This window comes from Neoarius graeffei, chromosome 10 (assembly GCF_027579695.1).
Source record: "Neoarius graeffei isolate fNeoGra1 chromosome 10, fNeoGra1.pri, whole genome shotgun sequence".
Lineage (NCBI taxonomy): Eukaryota > Metazoa > Chordata > Actinopteri > Siluriformes > Ariidae > Neoarius > Neoarius graeffei.
This window is the reverse complement of record NC_083578.1, coordinates 69,811,876-69,830,339: the sequence shown is the minus strand read 5'-3', so window position 1 is coordinate 69,830,339 and position 18,464 is coordinate 69,811,876. Positions and strand designations below refer to the sequence as shown.

Genomic DNA, 18,464 nt, shown 5'->3' with positions numbered 1-18,464 from the left:
CGTTATTTATGCAACATCTCTTAAACATCATACGCTTATTAAACCTCTCTCGGATTTTGTAGATTTTTTTTTCCAATAATTTTTTAAATAAAATGTGTGTGTGCATGTGTGTGATGTTTTTTTGCCGCGTTAAAATAAATAAATAAATAAATAAATAAAATGGTCTCCATGAGGGCTGAAAGAAATAATTACCATTACTTATTTTTGAATAAACCTCCAGTTGACACTGAATTAATGGCACACAAATTGCTCAATTCTTTGTTTTTCAATGAGGAAATACAAGTCAGTTGTAGTTCCCGTAATAGTCATAACAGCTGTGATAACTGGAATTTCCAAAATTCGTTAATTTTTAGAAAAAAAGGAAACAACTCATCCCATGAACCTGCTCATATGCGTAATTGTGAACTACAACAACAATGGCATAAAATATAAAGCTGATTCAAAGATACTGCAATTGAGAGAGATATAAATGTACATCTGCAGAACTTACCATGCTTGTGAAATTCTCTAAAGCATTTTCCCATTGTTTTATATGTGAATAGCAAATATTTATTGATTAACTTGAAGCTAGATTTTCCCCGTTAACTACTTTCCAGGATTTATTACAATGACTCACAGGCTCGTCATTACAGGACATGATGTAGCAGGCAGCGATTTAACAGATGGTTTACTGGCTATTTATGCAACATCTTTAAAACAGCATACTCTTTATTAAACCTGTCTAAGATTCTGTATAACTTTATTTTTTATTGCATTTTTTTTAGTATACACAGGTGATTATTGAGAGAATTTCTTGACCAATTAGTACACACGATTTCGTATCACCTCAAGTGACTCGGCAAAATGGCGGCCAATCGCTTTGTCACCTTTAAGTGAGGAAGAATTACAAATTATGAAAGAAAATGCTGTTCCTAAAAGCACTAAAGATGCTCTGAAGTTTGGTCTAAAACTATTCAAAGATAAGGTGGAATTGTGATTTATTTTATCTGTTTCAAAACAATGTATTTTACGTGAGTCAGCATAGATAAGTGACAAGTCTGCACGCACCTTCATTACATTTGCATGCCACTTTTGAAATCTGGTGAGTAACCTATGTGATAACTGGAACTTGTCTCATGATATTTTCAAACATTAAATGGGAACTGAAGTAATTTTTAAACTTGCTTTATTTCTTAATTAATGTGTTATTCAATTACGTTTTCGGTTTTAGTAACCTTATATCGTGACTCGTATTGGCAACTAATTGCAATTAAATATTATACTTATCGGCCTATTCAGTTTTTAGCCATGTTGAATTTCATTTGTTTGGTCCACGGCAGGCGTTGCTTATCCGCGCGATCGTCACGAGACTTCAAAATGTGAAATGTCAGCCAGGTGTCAGTGCCGCCATTTTGAAAACTGGTTTCCAAACGAACCCTGTGTCCGAAATTGCTCCCTACTCACTATATAGGGAACTATATAGTGGGGACACCATTTTGTAGTGCTGTCTGAAACCTTACACCCTATATAGTGCACTCAAAGTATCCCACAATGCATCACGAAAAGTAGTGTACAACGATGCTCACTGACCAAAGCAATATATCCCATCATGCATTGCGGTCGCACTGAAAGAAATCAAATTAAGTCTCAAATTTGATTTAATAAAAGGCAGTGGCAAAGAAGAAAGTATTCAGCCTTGATTTAAAAATAACTGAAAGATGCAGGTACTTTGTATTGATTAATGTGGGAAATACACTCAGTATAATATGGATTTATCACAAAAATACATGCATGTGTTTATTATTTTGAAAACCCACCAGCTGACTGATCTGGCACATTTTAATTGTGCGACAGTAATGACGTAAATTCCAGCGCGACGAACTAGTGTCCGAAAGCGTTTTTTCATTTTACTAATGAGCTCACTATACAGTCCTCTATATAGTAATTCTCTATATAGGGAGTAGGGAGTACTGAACGAGTGAACGATTTCAGACACAAGGGAAATATTGCACAAAAACATGTTTAAATGACGATTACTGCCAACTTTTTTCAAACTTTCCTGATTTCTATAAAAACAAACAAAACTTCCGGCTTGATTACATCAGCATGCGAAAGAGGGCGCGCCCGTCTTTTGACAATGCTGGCAGGTGTTGGTCACTTTGATTTCCGCTGTACGTTTTACTTCCTTCCTACGAAGTCTCGCACAGGTCTCAACGAATCTCGTTTACGGCCATTGCTTTGGCATATGGACTGATATATTACATAGCATATTTCAAACACTCATAACTTGCTATAGCAGTGACAAAATAGCTATCAAAAATGCATTCCTATATTTAATAAAATGAGAAATAGAATTTTGATAAAAAAAATTGCCTTCAGTTCTTCTTTAAAGGAACAGTTCACCGTACTTCCATAATAAAATATGCTCTTATCTGAATTGAGACGAGCTGCTCCGTACCTCTCCGAGCTTTGTGCGACCTCCCAGTCAGTCAGACGCGCTGTCACTCCTGTTAGCAATGTAGCTAGGCTCAGTATGGCCAATGGTATTTTTTGGGGCTGTAGTTAGATGCGACCAAACTCTTCCGCGTTTTTCCTGTTTACATAGGTTTATATGACCAGTGACATGAAACAAGTTCAGTTACACAAATTGAAACGTAGCGATTTTCTATGCAATGGAAAGTCCGCACTATAATGACAGGCGTACTAACACCTTCTGCGTGCTTCGACAGCGCATTGATACCTTCACTCCTGAGTGCAGGTATGTAAACAGGAAAAACGCGGAAGAGTTTGGTTGCATCTAACTACAGCCCCAAAAAATACCATTGGCCATGCTGAGCCTAGCTACATTGCTAACAGGAGTGACAGCGCGTCTGACTGACTGGGAGGTCGCGCAAAGCTCGGAGAGGTACGGAGCAGCTCGTCTCAATTCAGATAAGAGCATATTTCATTATGGAAGTACGGTGGACTGTTCCTTTAAATGTAAATATAAATACAGTGTCATTCATTGATTATAAAATAATGTAATTGTTGACAAATTGCTGTGGTTTAACACTTTGGGACATGCTGTCATTGGAAAATAACCAACTTTAGGGTGGGAACAGTCACATACATACATGAGGCTGTATCACAGCACGTTGTCATTGATTATTTTTTCATAGAAACATGTCTATGTGCTTTATTACTTCTTTAAATTTCATCTATACAGTATATTTACACTGATCGGCCATAAAATTAAAAACACTGACAGGTAAAGTGAATTACATTGATTATCTCATCACAATGGCACCTGTTAAAGGGGTGGGGTATGTTAGGTAGCAAGAGAACAGCCAGTTCTTGAAGTTGATGTGTTGGAAGCAGGAAACATGGGCAAGTAGAAGAATCTGAGCGACTTTGACAAGGGTCAAATTGTGATGGCTAGATGACTGGGTCTGAGCATCTCCAAAACGGTACATCTTGTGGGGTGTTCCTGGTATGCAGTGGTGAGTACCTACCAAAAGTGGTCCAAGGAAGGACAACTGGTGAACCAGGGACAAGGTCATGGGTATCGAAGGCTCACTGAGTTGCACGAGAAGATAAACTTCATATCTTTGCACCACCATGTGCAAAGATATGAATTTTTTTTATTATATCGCCAAATCCACAAACAAAAAAATAAGCAAGTTAATCAAAACAATTTCATTTTGAACCGGTTCACCATTTTAACAGCACATGTCAAGTCAGCAGGAAAACACTGGGAGTGACATCACTGATATCCTGACGAGTGAAGATATTGCAAAATATGTTACTCAGGTCTGGGATGTATTTCGTATGAAAAAAGCAAAAACAAAAAAACCCCGAGTTCTTCAACATGAGAAGATAAACTTCATATCTTCTTTTTTTTTAACATCGTCAAAAGTCATAAGCTGTTCAAACACAAGAAATACATTATTTTATTCAAGGTTTTAGAGCTTTTAGAGATTTTCACTCACAATCTGACAAGCCAAACTGTGAAATGCGATCATCTTTAAATCCTGTTTTTAAAAACAAGATTAGTTTATTTTGTAATGTTGCATTTCAATATTTGGAAACATAATCTTGCAAATCCAAGCATTAGTACAAACCCTGTCTTTATTTATTTATTTATTTATTATTATTATTATTATTATTATTATTATTATTAAGCCAATATGCACGCACTGTACACTTTAATCATCATAATAACACACTGACAGTAATAGCCAGGCACCTGTCAAAGCACTGGACTACTTCATCAATTAGATGAATTCACTGATGAATAATGAATTGCCAAACCCTCGTAACAACCCTTATTCACAACCGCTATCTTGTGACTTCCTGAATATGCCAAATATTGTAGGTGTGGACACATATACAAGCCTTCATTCACTCGCACCTACACAAAAACACACACAAGCGCATAAGGAGTACAGCAGTGCCCTAAAGGCTTTGGATCAGCTGGTATAATGGATGAATAGAGGAATATTGCGTCAGGACTGATGGGACATCCTTGTTCCTTCTAAGTAGAATTTACTGATAAAAAGAAGAAACAGCCGCAGGCAGCTGAATGACCCAGTAACAAATCCCCTCACAAAACTGTCCTTAAATCCCCTGAAGTAAATACTCCCACACTCACACGTACACACAAATGCCAGAGTACAAAATCTCACTGAATGGCAAAGCTATTAAAAAGCGCCACTCCCCTTGCCTCCAGCAGATCCCACTTATCATAAATGATGATCAGTCATTTGCATCATATGTGCAATTAAAATGTCTGGGCCTGTTGGACTACAGGAAACTGTCCACAGAGAGCTTTCATAATCAGCTAAGAAAACTTTTCACTTCCTTTCCATGTGAGCTGAGTGACTGTGGACGACGACAAGCCCAGGAGTTCAACAGGATAAGTTGAAGTAGCAGTGTGATGGATAAATCTGAGACTTTGTAGAAACAGTTTTGATCGAACAAAAGCTCCAACATGAATCAGGTGTATGTAGACTCCCTCAGCCCTATTAAAGAGTTCATACAGGAAGGCTGAGGGCATCTCTCAGTCACTATGACTCATCCACACCATCGCTCTCTGACACACTCAGGCCTGTGTTCCTGCGTCTTTACATTTATGGCTCCCATGAGGCAGCTCTGCACCTCGCACGACACATTTTGATTTAACAGCAGGGGCGCTCAGAGAACAAGAACACTGACAGTAGATGAATTCAAGACCAAGAATTAAAGGGACACGTCAGCCAAAATAAGAGAATACCATCTGTAGGCTGTTAGCTGCTCACCTCTTATACTGGTGACAGAGTTGCTGTATACTGGGATACGAAATCAAGTCATGCATGAGCTGATAGCGGAGTTGGCTATAAGCCATGTACAATGAGATTGAGTGGAATAATTGTTTTATTCTATCCACATTCACTGGATTTTGAGAAACAGAGCATTTTTAGTTTTATTTTTTACAAATTCAATATATAAAAACTTTATACAAAACGTCTGACAAAATCATTTCCACTTAGAAAGAAAACAATCCAGTGAAATGACAGTAGCAATTTTTGAAAAATGCTATAATAATAATTCCTGAAAAATAAAAAAAGATACGTTCTTACCATCAAATACTTGTATTCCATTTTTTTGTTTTTATATTTCTGGGGGTTTTGTTTCTGAGTAGAGTTTTTATTTCGTCCTCGGTTGGTTCAGCAACACATTCCGCCATTTTGGTTTTCTCTACTCACGGTATATGAGCTGATAGCCTCGTAGTAGAGTCGCCAATCAGAGTGTGCGATTGCTCATATCCAGTGAATGTGGATAGAATAGTTAGAAAACATATAACCATGTAGAATTTTTTTTATTTTCTTTTTCTTTTTTTGGACAGTTGCCTCACTTGCTGAGTCAGAAAGAAGATTTAAGTTGCATTAAAGGACAAGTGCAAGTGAAGAGAGAGTGAGTTTAGGCCACAAGAGCTCAAATTCAAACATCGATCCATATCTATTTATGTGAAATAATGAAAAATACAGTACCTTTAGTAGGGTTGCTCAGCCAACTGCCATTCAAAATTAACCCAAAACAATTAGTCTAATGATGAAAAATAACTATCCAAGCTCCTAAATTTAAACTCCAACCTTCCCAAACCATGTATTAAACTCAAAATTCAGCATAATCATTGCCAAAAAATATTAAAATTAAGCAGTTTTTCTAAACATGCAGATTTTTTTTCTAAATCCTAAAACTAGATGTATTTCCAATCTTCAGTTGTCCAGTTTTGATGAGTCTGAGCTCACTGTAGCCTCAGCCTGTTCTTGACTGACAGTAAGGGAACTCAGTGCAGTCTTTTGCTATTGCAGCTCAACCACCTCAATGTGTGTTGCGCTGTGCATTCTGCTATGCTTTTCTGCTCATCACGGTTGTAAAGAGTGATTATTTAAGTTACTGTCAGCTCAAATTAGTTTGGTCATTCTCCTATGAACTCTGTTCACTAGAGTTTGTTTGTTTGTTTGTTTGTTTGTTTGTTTGTTTGTTTGTTTGTTTGTGTGCACATAATCATAGCCCATATAGATACAGATGTGAAATGAAGATGCATTTAGTGCAACTTCAGATTTGCAGAACATTGATATAAATCCACCATCTGCAAAACGTCAAAAAGATCAACCTGCAGCCCAAAGAAAGTCAAAAAGTAGCCCAATTCTGTTAGAAAATACTTAAAGTTTGCAAACCTGAACTATAAGTCAACTGGCTCGCCAACTAATAAGATTCTTTGTCTATATTAAAGATTCCCAAACACTGCATCGCGTACAGTACAGTATTCGCTTAATAGACACTGAATATGAGAGCAAATATATTAATGGATGTAAATTCTGCCAAAATACTGAAGCCGAGAGTTGAAATGCTACACAAATAGCATATTAACTGTTAATTTCATGTCAGACTTCCTCTTTAAGTGTGTCCGGTTAACATGAAAGCCTGCACCATCCATTGCAAACGTCAGACTTTATCCTGGATGTCCATTAGTGCAATGTTAGCAGGTCCAAACTGCTTTTAAGACTTATTCACTTTAATTTGCCAACTTAAAAGAAACTGCTGAAGGAGTGGGGGAAAAAAAAGCATTAAAATATCTGGTACTGAGTCTATGCTGTTCAGTAGCTTGTAAGGTGAACACTTTCAGCTGTAATAATAGTTAAATAGTATTTCCTATATATTCTATACAGGACATGCTATTTCAACCACATCAGATTCAGATATTTTGGCATTTATGTTCTCTGCTCCATTAGCTTCTGTACAGACTGCTATTTCAGCCTTACGGAACCTCTCGGGGCTGGTTATGCAATAGTTTTTTTAATTTGTTTTTGTTTTTTTGTTTTACCTGAGAACGTGCAATCTAAATCTCTCCTTCTCTACCATCAGCCTCTCTACACGATAACACCAACAAGTATCTGAAAGCAGAAGAGCTTGACTCACACTAAATACATCACATTTTAACAAGAGATATGAGCAGAGAAAGAAAGAGAAATAAATAATTTGGCATCAAAAATGTACAGAGTGACAGATATGATGTGCTAATTTTCTGCTAATGAGATGCTGTGACTGTTGCAATTAAAACATTTTTAAATAGCTTTATGAAGCTTCACAAAGAGTCTCTCATCTCATCTCATTATCTCTAGCTGCTTTATCCTGTTCTACAGGGTCGCAGGCAAGCTGGAGCCTATCCCAGCTGACTACGGGCGAAAGGCAGGGTACACCCTGGACAAGTCGCCAGGTCATCACAGGGCTGACACATAGACACAGACAACCATTCACACTCACACCTACGGTCAATTTAGAGTCACCAGTTAACCTAACCTGCATGTCTTTGGACTGTGGGGGAAACCGGAGCACCCGGAGGAAACCCACGCGGACACGGGGAGAACATGCAAACTCCGCACAGAAAGGCCCTCGCCGGCCACGGGGCTCGAACCCGGACCTTCTTGCTGTGAGGCGACAGCGCTAACCACTACACCACCGTGCCGCTGCTTCACAAAGAGTCTGCAAACATAAAATCAAAACAATTAACAGTAATTCCACGAAATCGAGTCCTTACATGAGCTGAAAGCTGACGAGGTACGTAGCGCCGAGTTGGCTATAAGCCATGTACGACAAGATTGAGTGGAAAAACTGTTTTATTCTATTCACATTCACTGGCTTTTGAGAAACAGAGCATTTTTATTTTTGTTTTTTGCAAATTTGATCGATTAAAACTTTATACAAAACGTCCAACAAAGTCATTTCTGCTTAGAATGTAAAAAATGTGAAAAATGCTATAATAATCATTTTTGAAAAATAAAAAAATATGTTCTTACAACCAAATACTTTTATTCCATATTCTGTTGCCTTTTTTTCGAGTAGAGTTTTTTATTTCGTCCTCGGTTGGTTCAGCAACATGCTCCTCCATTTTGTTTTTCTCTACTTATGGTATATGACCTGATAGCCTGGTCGCAGAGTAGCCAATCAGAGCACACAATTGCTCATATCCAGTGAATATGGATAGAATAATAGTGCATATCTTCATTTCTAACTGTCTAGACCCCATGCCACATTCATCAAACAGCAGCATTATTAAATTCTTGCTATCTAACTGGTTATGAGGCATTGATTAATTTTCTATAACAGCGACTCTTTCAATACATCCAGCTGTAATTCAAGTGAGAAGTTTATACTTACGCACTTGTTCTAATACGTTATCTTTTCTACAGTAACACTCATTCACAGGGACTTGTATGGCAGATGCTCCACATAATCTAAGGCTAATAATAAATGGATTATAAAGATGTGTTGTTATTTAACAAAGAAAACCCCTGTACTTGCTGATATGGTGAAGCTTTTGATTAGTAAACATTTATTTTACATTTTGGAAGGAGTTGCCAGTGTTAGGGCTTAGTAATGGTCAATACATTTTCCACCACAGGAGAGTCTTCATGTCAGAAAACTCAGAAAACTATGCTCTTTGCAGTTCCCTGGTAGCAAGACAAACTGTGTATTTTTGTTGCATTATCTTCAAGTTAAAGAAAAACGAGGGGCTGGTGATGGAATTCCTGTTTCTAGTTGATACAGTACCCTCCATGATTATTGGCACCCCTTTTAAAGATTAGTAAAAAGGGTTTGAAAAATCCACCTTTTGGTGAAGTCGCTTCATCTCACACTGGAAAAATGAGAAAAATCCAACCTTTAATTAAAATAAATTTATTCGGAGAAAAACAAATCCCTCATCAAGAAATAATTTTCAACAAAAACACATGTGCCATGATTATTATTATTAGCACCCCAAGAAATTATAGTGAACACAATGTAACTGAAGAATGTTTCCCAATTAAATTGTACATTTTTGAGTTGACTGGAGTGTGTAGGAACTTTCAAGTTGGAATTCATGACTTCCTGATTAACTGGGGAACAAATATGAAGTGACACAGAGGCCAAATTCCCTTAAGCCAGTATCTCACTGGGCTGCGACAGCTTGCGACGAATTGCGAACGTCATTCATGAGAGAGTTTCAAAAGTGTCTCGAAACATTCGGGGGCTTCTCACTTTCCTCGCATGAGTTGCAAAGTGTCGCTCCTTTGTCGCTGAAATTTTGAACATGTTCAAAAAATTTGTGCGACGAAATTTCTCTCAAAATAGCCACAAATGTGTCGCTGGTGTCGCAAAGCCGTCACGAACCCTTCTCAAGTCAGTTTCCATGAGACAGGAAGTGCGAGTGTATCTCACTGGGCTGCGACAACCCAGTTGGAGACACAACAATTGCGATAAAATATGCGAATATCAATTCAGTGTGATTCCAAGTGAAAATTGTCAGTAATTCACATATTTTATCGCAATTGTTGTGTCTCCAACTAGTCGCAGGCTGTCGCAGCCCAGTGAGATACTACCCTTAGTCATCCATCAACATGGGAAAGATAAGAGAACACACAAACCAAATGAGGGAGAAGTGTGTTGACCTTCATAAGTCAGAGAATGGTTATAAAAAATAGCTACTCACCTGAAAAAAATTCCATTTCTACTGTCAGGACAATAATTAAAAAAAAAAAAAGGACACTAACTAGAACTGTTACAAACTTTCCTGGAAGAGGACCCAAGTTTATTTTTCCCCCTGTGAGGAGGAAGGAAAGAGAGGCAAAAAAAATCCCCAAAGATCACTGTTAGTGAATTACAAGAAAAAAGTAAAATCTTGGGGTTTCTAAGTCTTCAACATCACCATCAGACACCACCTCCATGTCAACAGATTATTTGGTAGGTTTGCCAGAAAAAAAGCCTTTTCCATCAGTTAACCACAAACATAAGCACCTGAAGCTTGCAAAACGCTGCTAGAACTTTGATTGGAACCGTGTTCTCTGATCTGATGTAATACGAATGGAGCTTTTTGGCAATAAACACTCAAGGTGGGTTTGACGTAAAAAGAAGGATGGCTATAATGAAAAGAACCCAATCCCAACTGTAAAATATGGTGGTGGTTCTGTGATGTTTTAGGGCTGTTTTTCTTCCAAAGGCCCTGGAAACCTTGTGAGGGTACATGGCATCATTGACTCCATGAAATACCAGGACATTTAAAATCAAAATCTAGCTGCCTCTGCCAGGAAACTAAAACTTGGTCATCACTGGATCTTCCAGCAGGACAGTGATCCAAAACATATATCCAAATCAACACAGAAACAGTTAGCTGACCACAGAATCAAGCTTCTGCCATGGCCATCTCAGTCCCCTGACCTGAACCCCATTGAAAACCTGTGGGATGAGCTGAAGAGGAGAGTGTACAAGAGAGGGCCGAGGACCCTGGATGATCTGGAGAGACTGTGTAAAGAGGAATGGTCTCCGATGCCCTGCTCTGTACCTTCAACCCTATAAAATGTTATAGGAGAAGACTTGGTGCTGTTTGACTGTCAAATGGAGGTTGTACAAAGTATTAAATACAGGGGTGCCAATAACAGTGGTACATACAGTATGTTTTTCTCATCTCATCTCATTATCTGTAGCCGCTTTATCCTGTTCTACAGGGTCGCAGGCAAGCTGGAGCCTATCCCAGCTGACTACGGGCGAAAGGCAGGGTACACCCTGGACAAGTCGCCAGGTCATCACAGGGCTGACACATAGACACAGACAACCATTCACACTCACATTCACACTTACGGTCAATTTAGAGTCACCAGTTAACCTAACCTGCATGTCTTTGGACTGTGGGGGAAACCGGAGCACCCGGAGGAAACCCACACGGACATGGGGAGAACATGCAAACTCCACACAGAAAGGCCCTCGCCGACCACGGGGCTCGAACCCGGACCTTCTTGCTGTGAGGCGAGAGCGCTAACCACTACACCACCGTGCCTCCCTACAGTATGTTTTTGTTGAAAATAATTATTTCTTCATGAGGGATTATAGGTTGGAATTTTTTTTTTCAGTGTGAGATGAGGCTACTTCACCAAAAGGTGGATTTTTTCTCACTCTTTTTACTAATCTTTCCAAGGGGTGCCAATAATCGTGGCGGGCACTGTATATATCATAAGTGATAATAGGAACTAACTTATCTTACGGATGCTCCATCACATGAAAAGTATCTCTAAATGGTTAATAAACATGATACGGTATGTCTTTCATTAATACTTCACTGTGGTATAAAAGGAATAAAACATCGTGGGCTGAAAATAATCCACTTTGGGCTGGTTTACTTCAAAGCACACCACATTGTGGATTACTTTCCTGTAACAACATGACCTGTCGTGTTTTATTCCATCCATATATTGTAGTTCAAATCAAAGGAAGACTCCGGTGGAGGTGAATATCTTGCTTGTAGCTCCCTGAGAGAGATAAATGCTGGCAGGAACAGCATGTTTTCTTCCATTCTGCCTTGTATGGAGGAGAAGAGATTGTCTAGTAGGATGTAACACACCATCAGCTGGTTTTTCAAATATACACCTGAACTGTCTTTCACTGATAATTTGAATCCTCCACTAGGGGAAAAAAAAAAACTTTCCAATGTATATCAGGGTTCATTTGTGTCAATGTGAAAAGCACACTGTCACATTAAATCAGACAGTGATAACACTAGAAGTGCTTTTTTTTTCCCGCATTGTGCCATAATGAGTGCCATAATGTCCCTAGTTAACTATGTAACACTGAGTACTAAAAACACCTTACATAAATCTAGTGTAAATGGTTGAAATTATTTAGTGGGAGAATGTAGGCAGGCAGCCTCTCTGAAACTCTGCTGCTCACTTTATGAGCCAGTAATAACTCTCTGATCAGAGCTTTAACAGCGAGGTCCTCACCAGACTATTGTATCAAAGCCCGTTTTCACCTGATTTTTTTTTTTAATGAGACAGTGTGGTGCACTGCATGTTCTACGGACTCAATCAACCAGGTACAGACTTTATTTAATACTTTTATTTATCTCTGTATACCCACTGATGATCAGACATTCATCTTTCTTCTCCTGATGAGTAATGATTAAGTGGCTATAGCTAAATAAACAAAAAAAGATGGAAAATAAATAAAGAAATAATGTATTATAATATTCTTTCACTCAGGTGAAAGAAGGACCCAACAAAATATATATCATGAAATATATAATATAAAATATATTGCATTATCAATATCATATCATCATACAGCTTTGCCTTTGCTAATCCTCGACCATGTTCTCTCTCTAATAAAGCACAATGCTCACAAAGATTAACTTTATTTTCATTCAGAACAGAGCCATACTGGCAATGATATAACAACCACGGAGACCCCAACACCATGTTCTTAATTAAATCCAGAGCTGACGGCAAGACCATCCTACCCATAGATGAGGACGTGATCTATACAAGGTTACTGACAAACCACTTCCTGTTTCAGACCACACCCATTTCTATCATTTTCATTTGGATATTTGACCATTTGAGGCTAGATGCCATTTGGTTGGAAGTCATTCGGGTTGTGAAGTGAGAGAATAAGCAGGATAACAGAGGATGTCGGTTAGCTCTTAATAAATATTTCATACGAAATCACACTTTTTTTTAAGTTTCATAAGGCTCTTGCAAGCTTCTATCAAGATCTTCCAGTTATCACTGAAGTCATCACTGAATTCAAATCAGTTAGTTGTGATCCTGTCTGTAATGGACAGCTCTTGTCTGTGAGCTGCATGGCAGGTATTCACAGCCAGAAATCAAGCGTGGGCTGATAATGTTTGCACTGAGAAAATACACACTTCCACAATGTGTTCTCCTATCTCAGATGCCATAACAAGAAAAGCAAACACTTCTCCTGTCCATCCAGTACACCACTTGATACGAAATGCCCATGCAAGGCAAAAATGTCTTGTGTAAACCAATTTGGTGGCGCAAAGGGCGAGGAAGCATCTTTTCTGCGGTGTTAATACCGCCGCACACTTCTCTCTCTCTCTCTCTCTCTCTAGATGTAAATTAGACACACCTCGCACAGACATCTGAGGGTTGATTAATTTGTACCTTCATTGGGTTTGACCCTCTCTCAGTCAAGCATGCCTTTCCACTGGCAGCTCACATAAAGCTTGAGCCCTATAATTAAAATGTAATTTTCACAGCTCTGTCTTTTGATGAACAGAGTAGATTACATCATAATCTTTAAAAGAGAGTACGGGGCATGGAGTTAATTGCATTGTGCTGCGCGTGCGCATGCGTGCGTGTGCGTGGAGCAGCTAGCCGACCTAATTGCCAGCGCTGGTGCGCAGCGCGCGCGCTTTGCGGTTGTGTGGCGACCCCCAGCGAGCGTGAACGTGAAAGCTTGCTTCGTAATTGCGTTATATCACATCACAGCACGAGATGAAGCACTAGGAGTTGTGATCGATCACATCCACGAGAAAGAACAGATCATATGCACGTGAACTCGAACAACAGACTTGATTTTAAAGGACAGGTTAAAACTGCGCAACTGTTTGATTGCATGTCTCCCATCCTTCATCCTCCTCCTCTACTCAGAAAAGCACCAGACTATCCTTCTAAAGCATCAATGATGCTGTGCACTAAAACGGATATGTATAGTTTATATGTTTATATTACCTGCGTTCTCTACACCACTTTATCCACATAGTTCACGAGACCGATCCAGAATCAGCGCAGCTCCCATTTACGGTGGACTTCTGAAATGTCGACGCTCGCGCAAGATCTTGAGACACCTTCAAGTTAGGAATCTCCGTGAAGAAGATGCCATTAAGGCTAACATCTTCAGCCAAGCAGCATCAGCTAGCTCCAGATCTCCAGAAGCGCAAAAATAGAAAAGAAAAATCCCCCTAATTTTCTTGACTAACTGAGAATGCGCGCCAGCGACACGGGGTCGCGCCTCGGATGATGCTCACAAGCTGTCTGCTTCTTCTCCTTCTTCTTCTTCTTTAGCCCGAAGTTTATGAAACATGGTTATAGACTCCAGTGCGAAAGAAAAGTCAGGAAGCAGGAGAAGCGTCATGCTGGATGCGGGCTGAAAACGCCAAGTGCCGCACATAATGACCGCGCACTTTATTATGACCGCGCACCCTTCTGTCATTAACAGGAAGCTCGAGATGAAAAAGGAACAAGATCGATCAATCAATCAATCAATAGATAAATAAAACCCGTCCGTGGCGCGGAGTCCGAACGAGTCGTCACGTCAGCTGTGGCACATAGTAGTCGATGGAAGTTCAGTGATGTTTGCGTAGGCGGCTAGAAGGTGTGATGTGACGCGGAGGAGAAAGCGGCGGGCGGCGGGATTTGAGCGCCACTTCATGCGCGCTGAGGGGAAAACAGAGCGCTGAGCGTGTGCGCAATTGCGCAGTGGGAACAGCCCGGGCGCTCTTTCTCTCTCTCTCTCTCTCTCTTTCTCTCTCTCTCGCCTCGCCCGTCCAACTAACGACCCAGCCAGTGCTGCTTCGGCTCACACCCCCGTGACGTCATTTTAAAGTCCAATATCGTCGGTATCGACAGAAACCGAAAGGACAAAACCGACGCACACTAAGTGTGACGTATTTTTTGCTCAAACAAGGGACTAATTTTGCACACATTTTCAATACAAACACAGGAACTCTGTGCTGCCATGAGAAAACTATTTACATTACTTTTTCCTCAAATATCAACCATACACTTATATTTGATTGATTATCAGGGCATCCCGACAACACGTATACCTTTATCCATCCATTCTCATCTCATCTCATTATCTCGAGCCGCTTTATCCTGTTCTACAGGGTCGCAGGCAAGCTGGAGCCTATCCCAGCTGACTACGGGCGAGAGGCGGGGTACACCCTGGACAAGTCGCCAGGTCATCGCAGGGCTGACGCATAGAGACAAACAACCATTCACACTCACATTCACACCTACGGTCAATTTAGAGTCACCAGTTAACCTAACCTGCATGTCTTTGGATTGTGGGAGAAACCGGAGCACCCAGAGGAAACCCACGCGGGCAGCATGCAAACTCCACACAGAAAGGCCCTCGTCGGCCACTGGGCTCGAACCCAGGACCTTCTTGCTGTGAGGCAACAGTGCTAACCACTATACCACCGTGCCACCCTACACGTATACCATGACTGATAAAACAAGAATGGTGCTGTTAGCCTTCACACAACAGGAAAAAGATCTGGGGATTCTGGTGGACAACGAGCTCAGTTTTGAGAACCATATAGCAGCTATCGTCTCAAAAGCCAACCAGATTGCAGGACCTATGTGGAGATCATTTGAATACGTGGATAAAGCTGTCTTCTCTCTCTTGTACAAGTCACTGATACGCCCACATCTTGAGTACAGTGCCCCAGAATGGTCACCCTACATGTGGAAATTGGCAGAACGGATTAAGAGTGTTCAGAGACGTGCCACAAAACGAGTACCTGGACTGAGGGATCTTCCATATGAGGACAGACTGAAAGCTCTTAAGCTACCTACATTAGTGTACCGCAGACTACGAGGCGATATGATAAACACCTACAAATATGTACATGAAAAATACAATACAAAGGCATGTATAACAGAAATGAAGACAAACACCAAGACAAGAGGGCATGGTCTACAACTGAAAAAGAACACTGTCAAGAGCAACAAAAGACTGTATTTCTTTAGCAACCGAGTGGTCTGTTGGTGGAACAACCTTTCCGAGACAGTTGTTACAGCGCCAAATGATAATGTATTCAAAGCATGGTTGGGCAAACATATGGAGGACCATCCCATGGTATATAAACACAGGGCACTAGACAACCCACAGAGACCTGAAATGACAGTCAGCTGAAAATAAAAGTGGCTCAACTTGGAATACTACAATTCCTACCCAGCCGAAGGACTCTACTCTACTCTACTCTACTCTACTCTACTCTACTCTACTCTACTCTACTCTACTCTACTCCTACACAAAATAACTGAGGTAGTGTTGTCATATCACAGCTCCAGCCTTGATTAGACCTTGAGCTTAGTGTCTGTGTGGAGTTTCTGTACATATTCTCCTCACGTCCACATGGGTTTCCTCCAGGTTCTCTGGTTTCCTCCCACCTTTCAATAACATGCCAGGAAGTGGACTGGCTAAGATAATTTGCTTCCTCTCTCTCTCTCTCTTTCTTTCTCTCTCTCTCGCCTCGCCCGTCCAACAAACGGCCTAGCGAGTGCTGCTTCGGCTCACCCCCCCGTGATGTCATTTTAAAGTCCAATATCGTCGGTATCGACGGAAACCGAAAAGAGGATGTCTCCACAAAAGTGACGCACACCAAGTGTGAAGAGTTTTTGCTGAAACAGGGGCTAATTTTGCACACATTTTCAATAAAAAGACAGGAAATGTGTGCTGCCCTGAGAAAACTCTTTACATGATCAAATATTGACTTTTTCCTCCAAATATCAACCATATACAAAATAACTGAGGTATTGTTGTCATCTCACAGCTCCAGTGTCCCTGGCTTAGACCTTGAGCTTAGTGTCTGTGTGGAGCTTCTGTACATGTTTTCCCCACGTCCACATGGGCTTCCTCCAGGTTCTCTGGTTTCTTCCCACCTCTCAATAACATGCCAGGAGTTGGACTGGCTAAGATAATTTGCTTCATCTCTCTCTCTCTCTCTCCTCGCCCATCTAACTAATGGCCCAGCAAGTGCTGCTTTGGCTCACACCCCGTGACGTCATTTTAAAGTCCAATATCATCGGTATCGACGTAAACTGAAAGGACAAAACCAATGCTCACCAAGTTTGAAGAGTTTTTGCTCAAATAGGGGCTAATTTTGCACACATTTTCAATAAAAAGGCAGGAAATGCACTGTAAAAAATGATTTGTTGTTTTAACTTAAAAAATTAGTACCTGGGCTGCCTTAAAATTTTGAGTTCATTGAAATTCATATAGTAAGTTCAATTGTTCACCTCGTTGTGTTAACTTACTATATTAATTTCAATGAATTCAAAATTTTAAGGCAGCCCAGGTACTAACTTTAAGTTAAAACAACTCTTTACATGATCAAATATTGACTTTTTCCTCAAATATCAACCCATCTATCCATCCATTATCTGTCGCCGCTTATCCTGTACAGGGTAGCAGGCAAGCTGAAGTCTACTTTTTTAAGTTAAAACAACAAATCATTTTTTACAGTGTCTGGGCAAAAGGCAAGGTATACCCTGGACAAGTCGCCAGGTCATCACAGGGCTGACACGTAGAGACAAACAACCATTCACACCTATGGTCAATTAAAGCCTTCAATTAACCTAACCTGCATGTCTTTAGACTGTGGAGGAAACCAGAGCACCTGGAGGAAACCCACACAGACACGGGGAGAACATGCAAACTCCACACAGAAAGGCTCTTGTCAGTTACTGGGCTCAAACCCAGGACCTTCTTGCTGTGAGGCGACAGTGCTAACCACTACACCACCGTGCCATCCAAATATCAACCATACACAAAATAACTGAAGTATTGTTGTCATCTCACAGCTCCAGCATCCCTGGTTAGACCTTGAGCTTAGTGTCTGTGTGGAGTTTCTGTACATGTTCTCCCTACATCCACATGGGTTTCATCCAGGTTCTCTGGTTTCCTCCCACCTCTCAGTAACATGCTATAGTTGGACTGGCTTGGATAAATTGCTCTGTGTGTGTGTGTGTGTGTGTCTCAGTAATGGAGTGGTGTAGCATTCCTGGGAGAGGCCTCGAATCCACCCTGAACCTGATCAGGATAAAGCAGTTACTGAAGATGAATGAATGAATGAATGAAGGGAGTAAAGTTCTAGAATTTTCTTGCAAGTCTGGTTCACCCCAAAATTGAAAAGGGAGAAAAGTATATTTAAAGATTCTAGGTTATATTTAAAGTATAAAATATATCTATATCTATATTTAAAGATTCTAAAAAGTATATTTAAAGATGCCTACCTATATCCAACATTTATAATCTGATCTGCTTATGGAGGGAAAAAAAACTGCCAAATTTTGAATAATTATAATTTTGCAATGAGAAATGTGTTCTAACTTTGATTATTTGATCTCTCATCACATGAGATAAAATTCACTCATAGTGTTGAAACCCAAGCCTCATCA

The 18,464-nt window shown here is 40.1% G+C and overlaps 1 protein-coding gene across 1 annotated transcript in view; it reads right to left on the bottom strand.

The window, feature by feature from the left end:
* ajap1 (adherens junctions associated protein 1) overlaps positions 1-14,072 on the bottom strand; it is a 164,888-nt gene extending 150,816 nt beyond the window's left edge. The window contains exon 1 of the mRNA XM_060930872.1: positions 14,007-14,072. Coding sequence (XP_060786855.1) covers positions 14,007-14,035 — 29 coding nt within the window. The 5' untranslated portion in view covers positions 14,036-14,072. The remainder of the gene's footprint in view (positions 1-14,006) is intronic.
* Between the last annotated feature and the right edge of the window lie 4,392 nt (positions 14,073-18,464).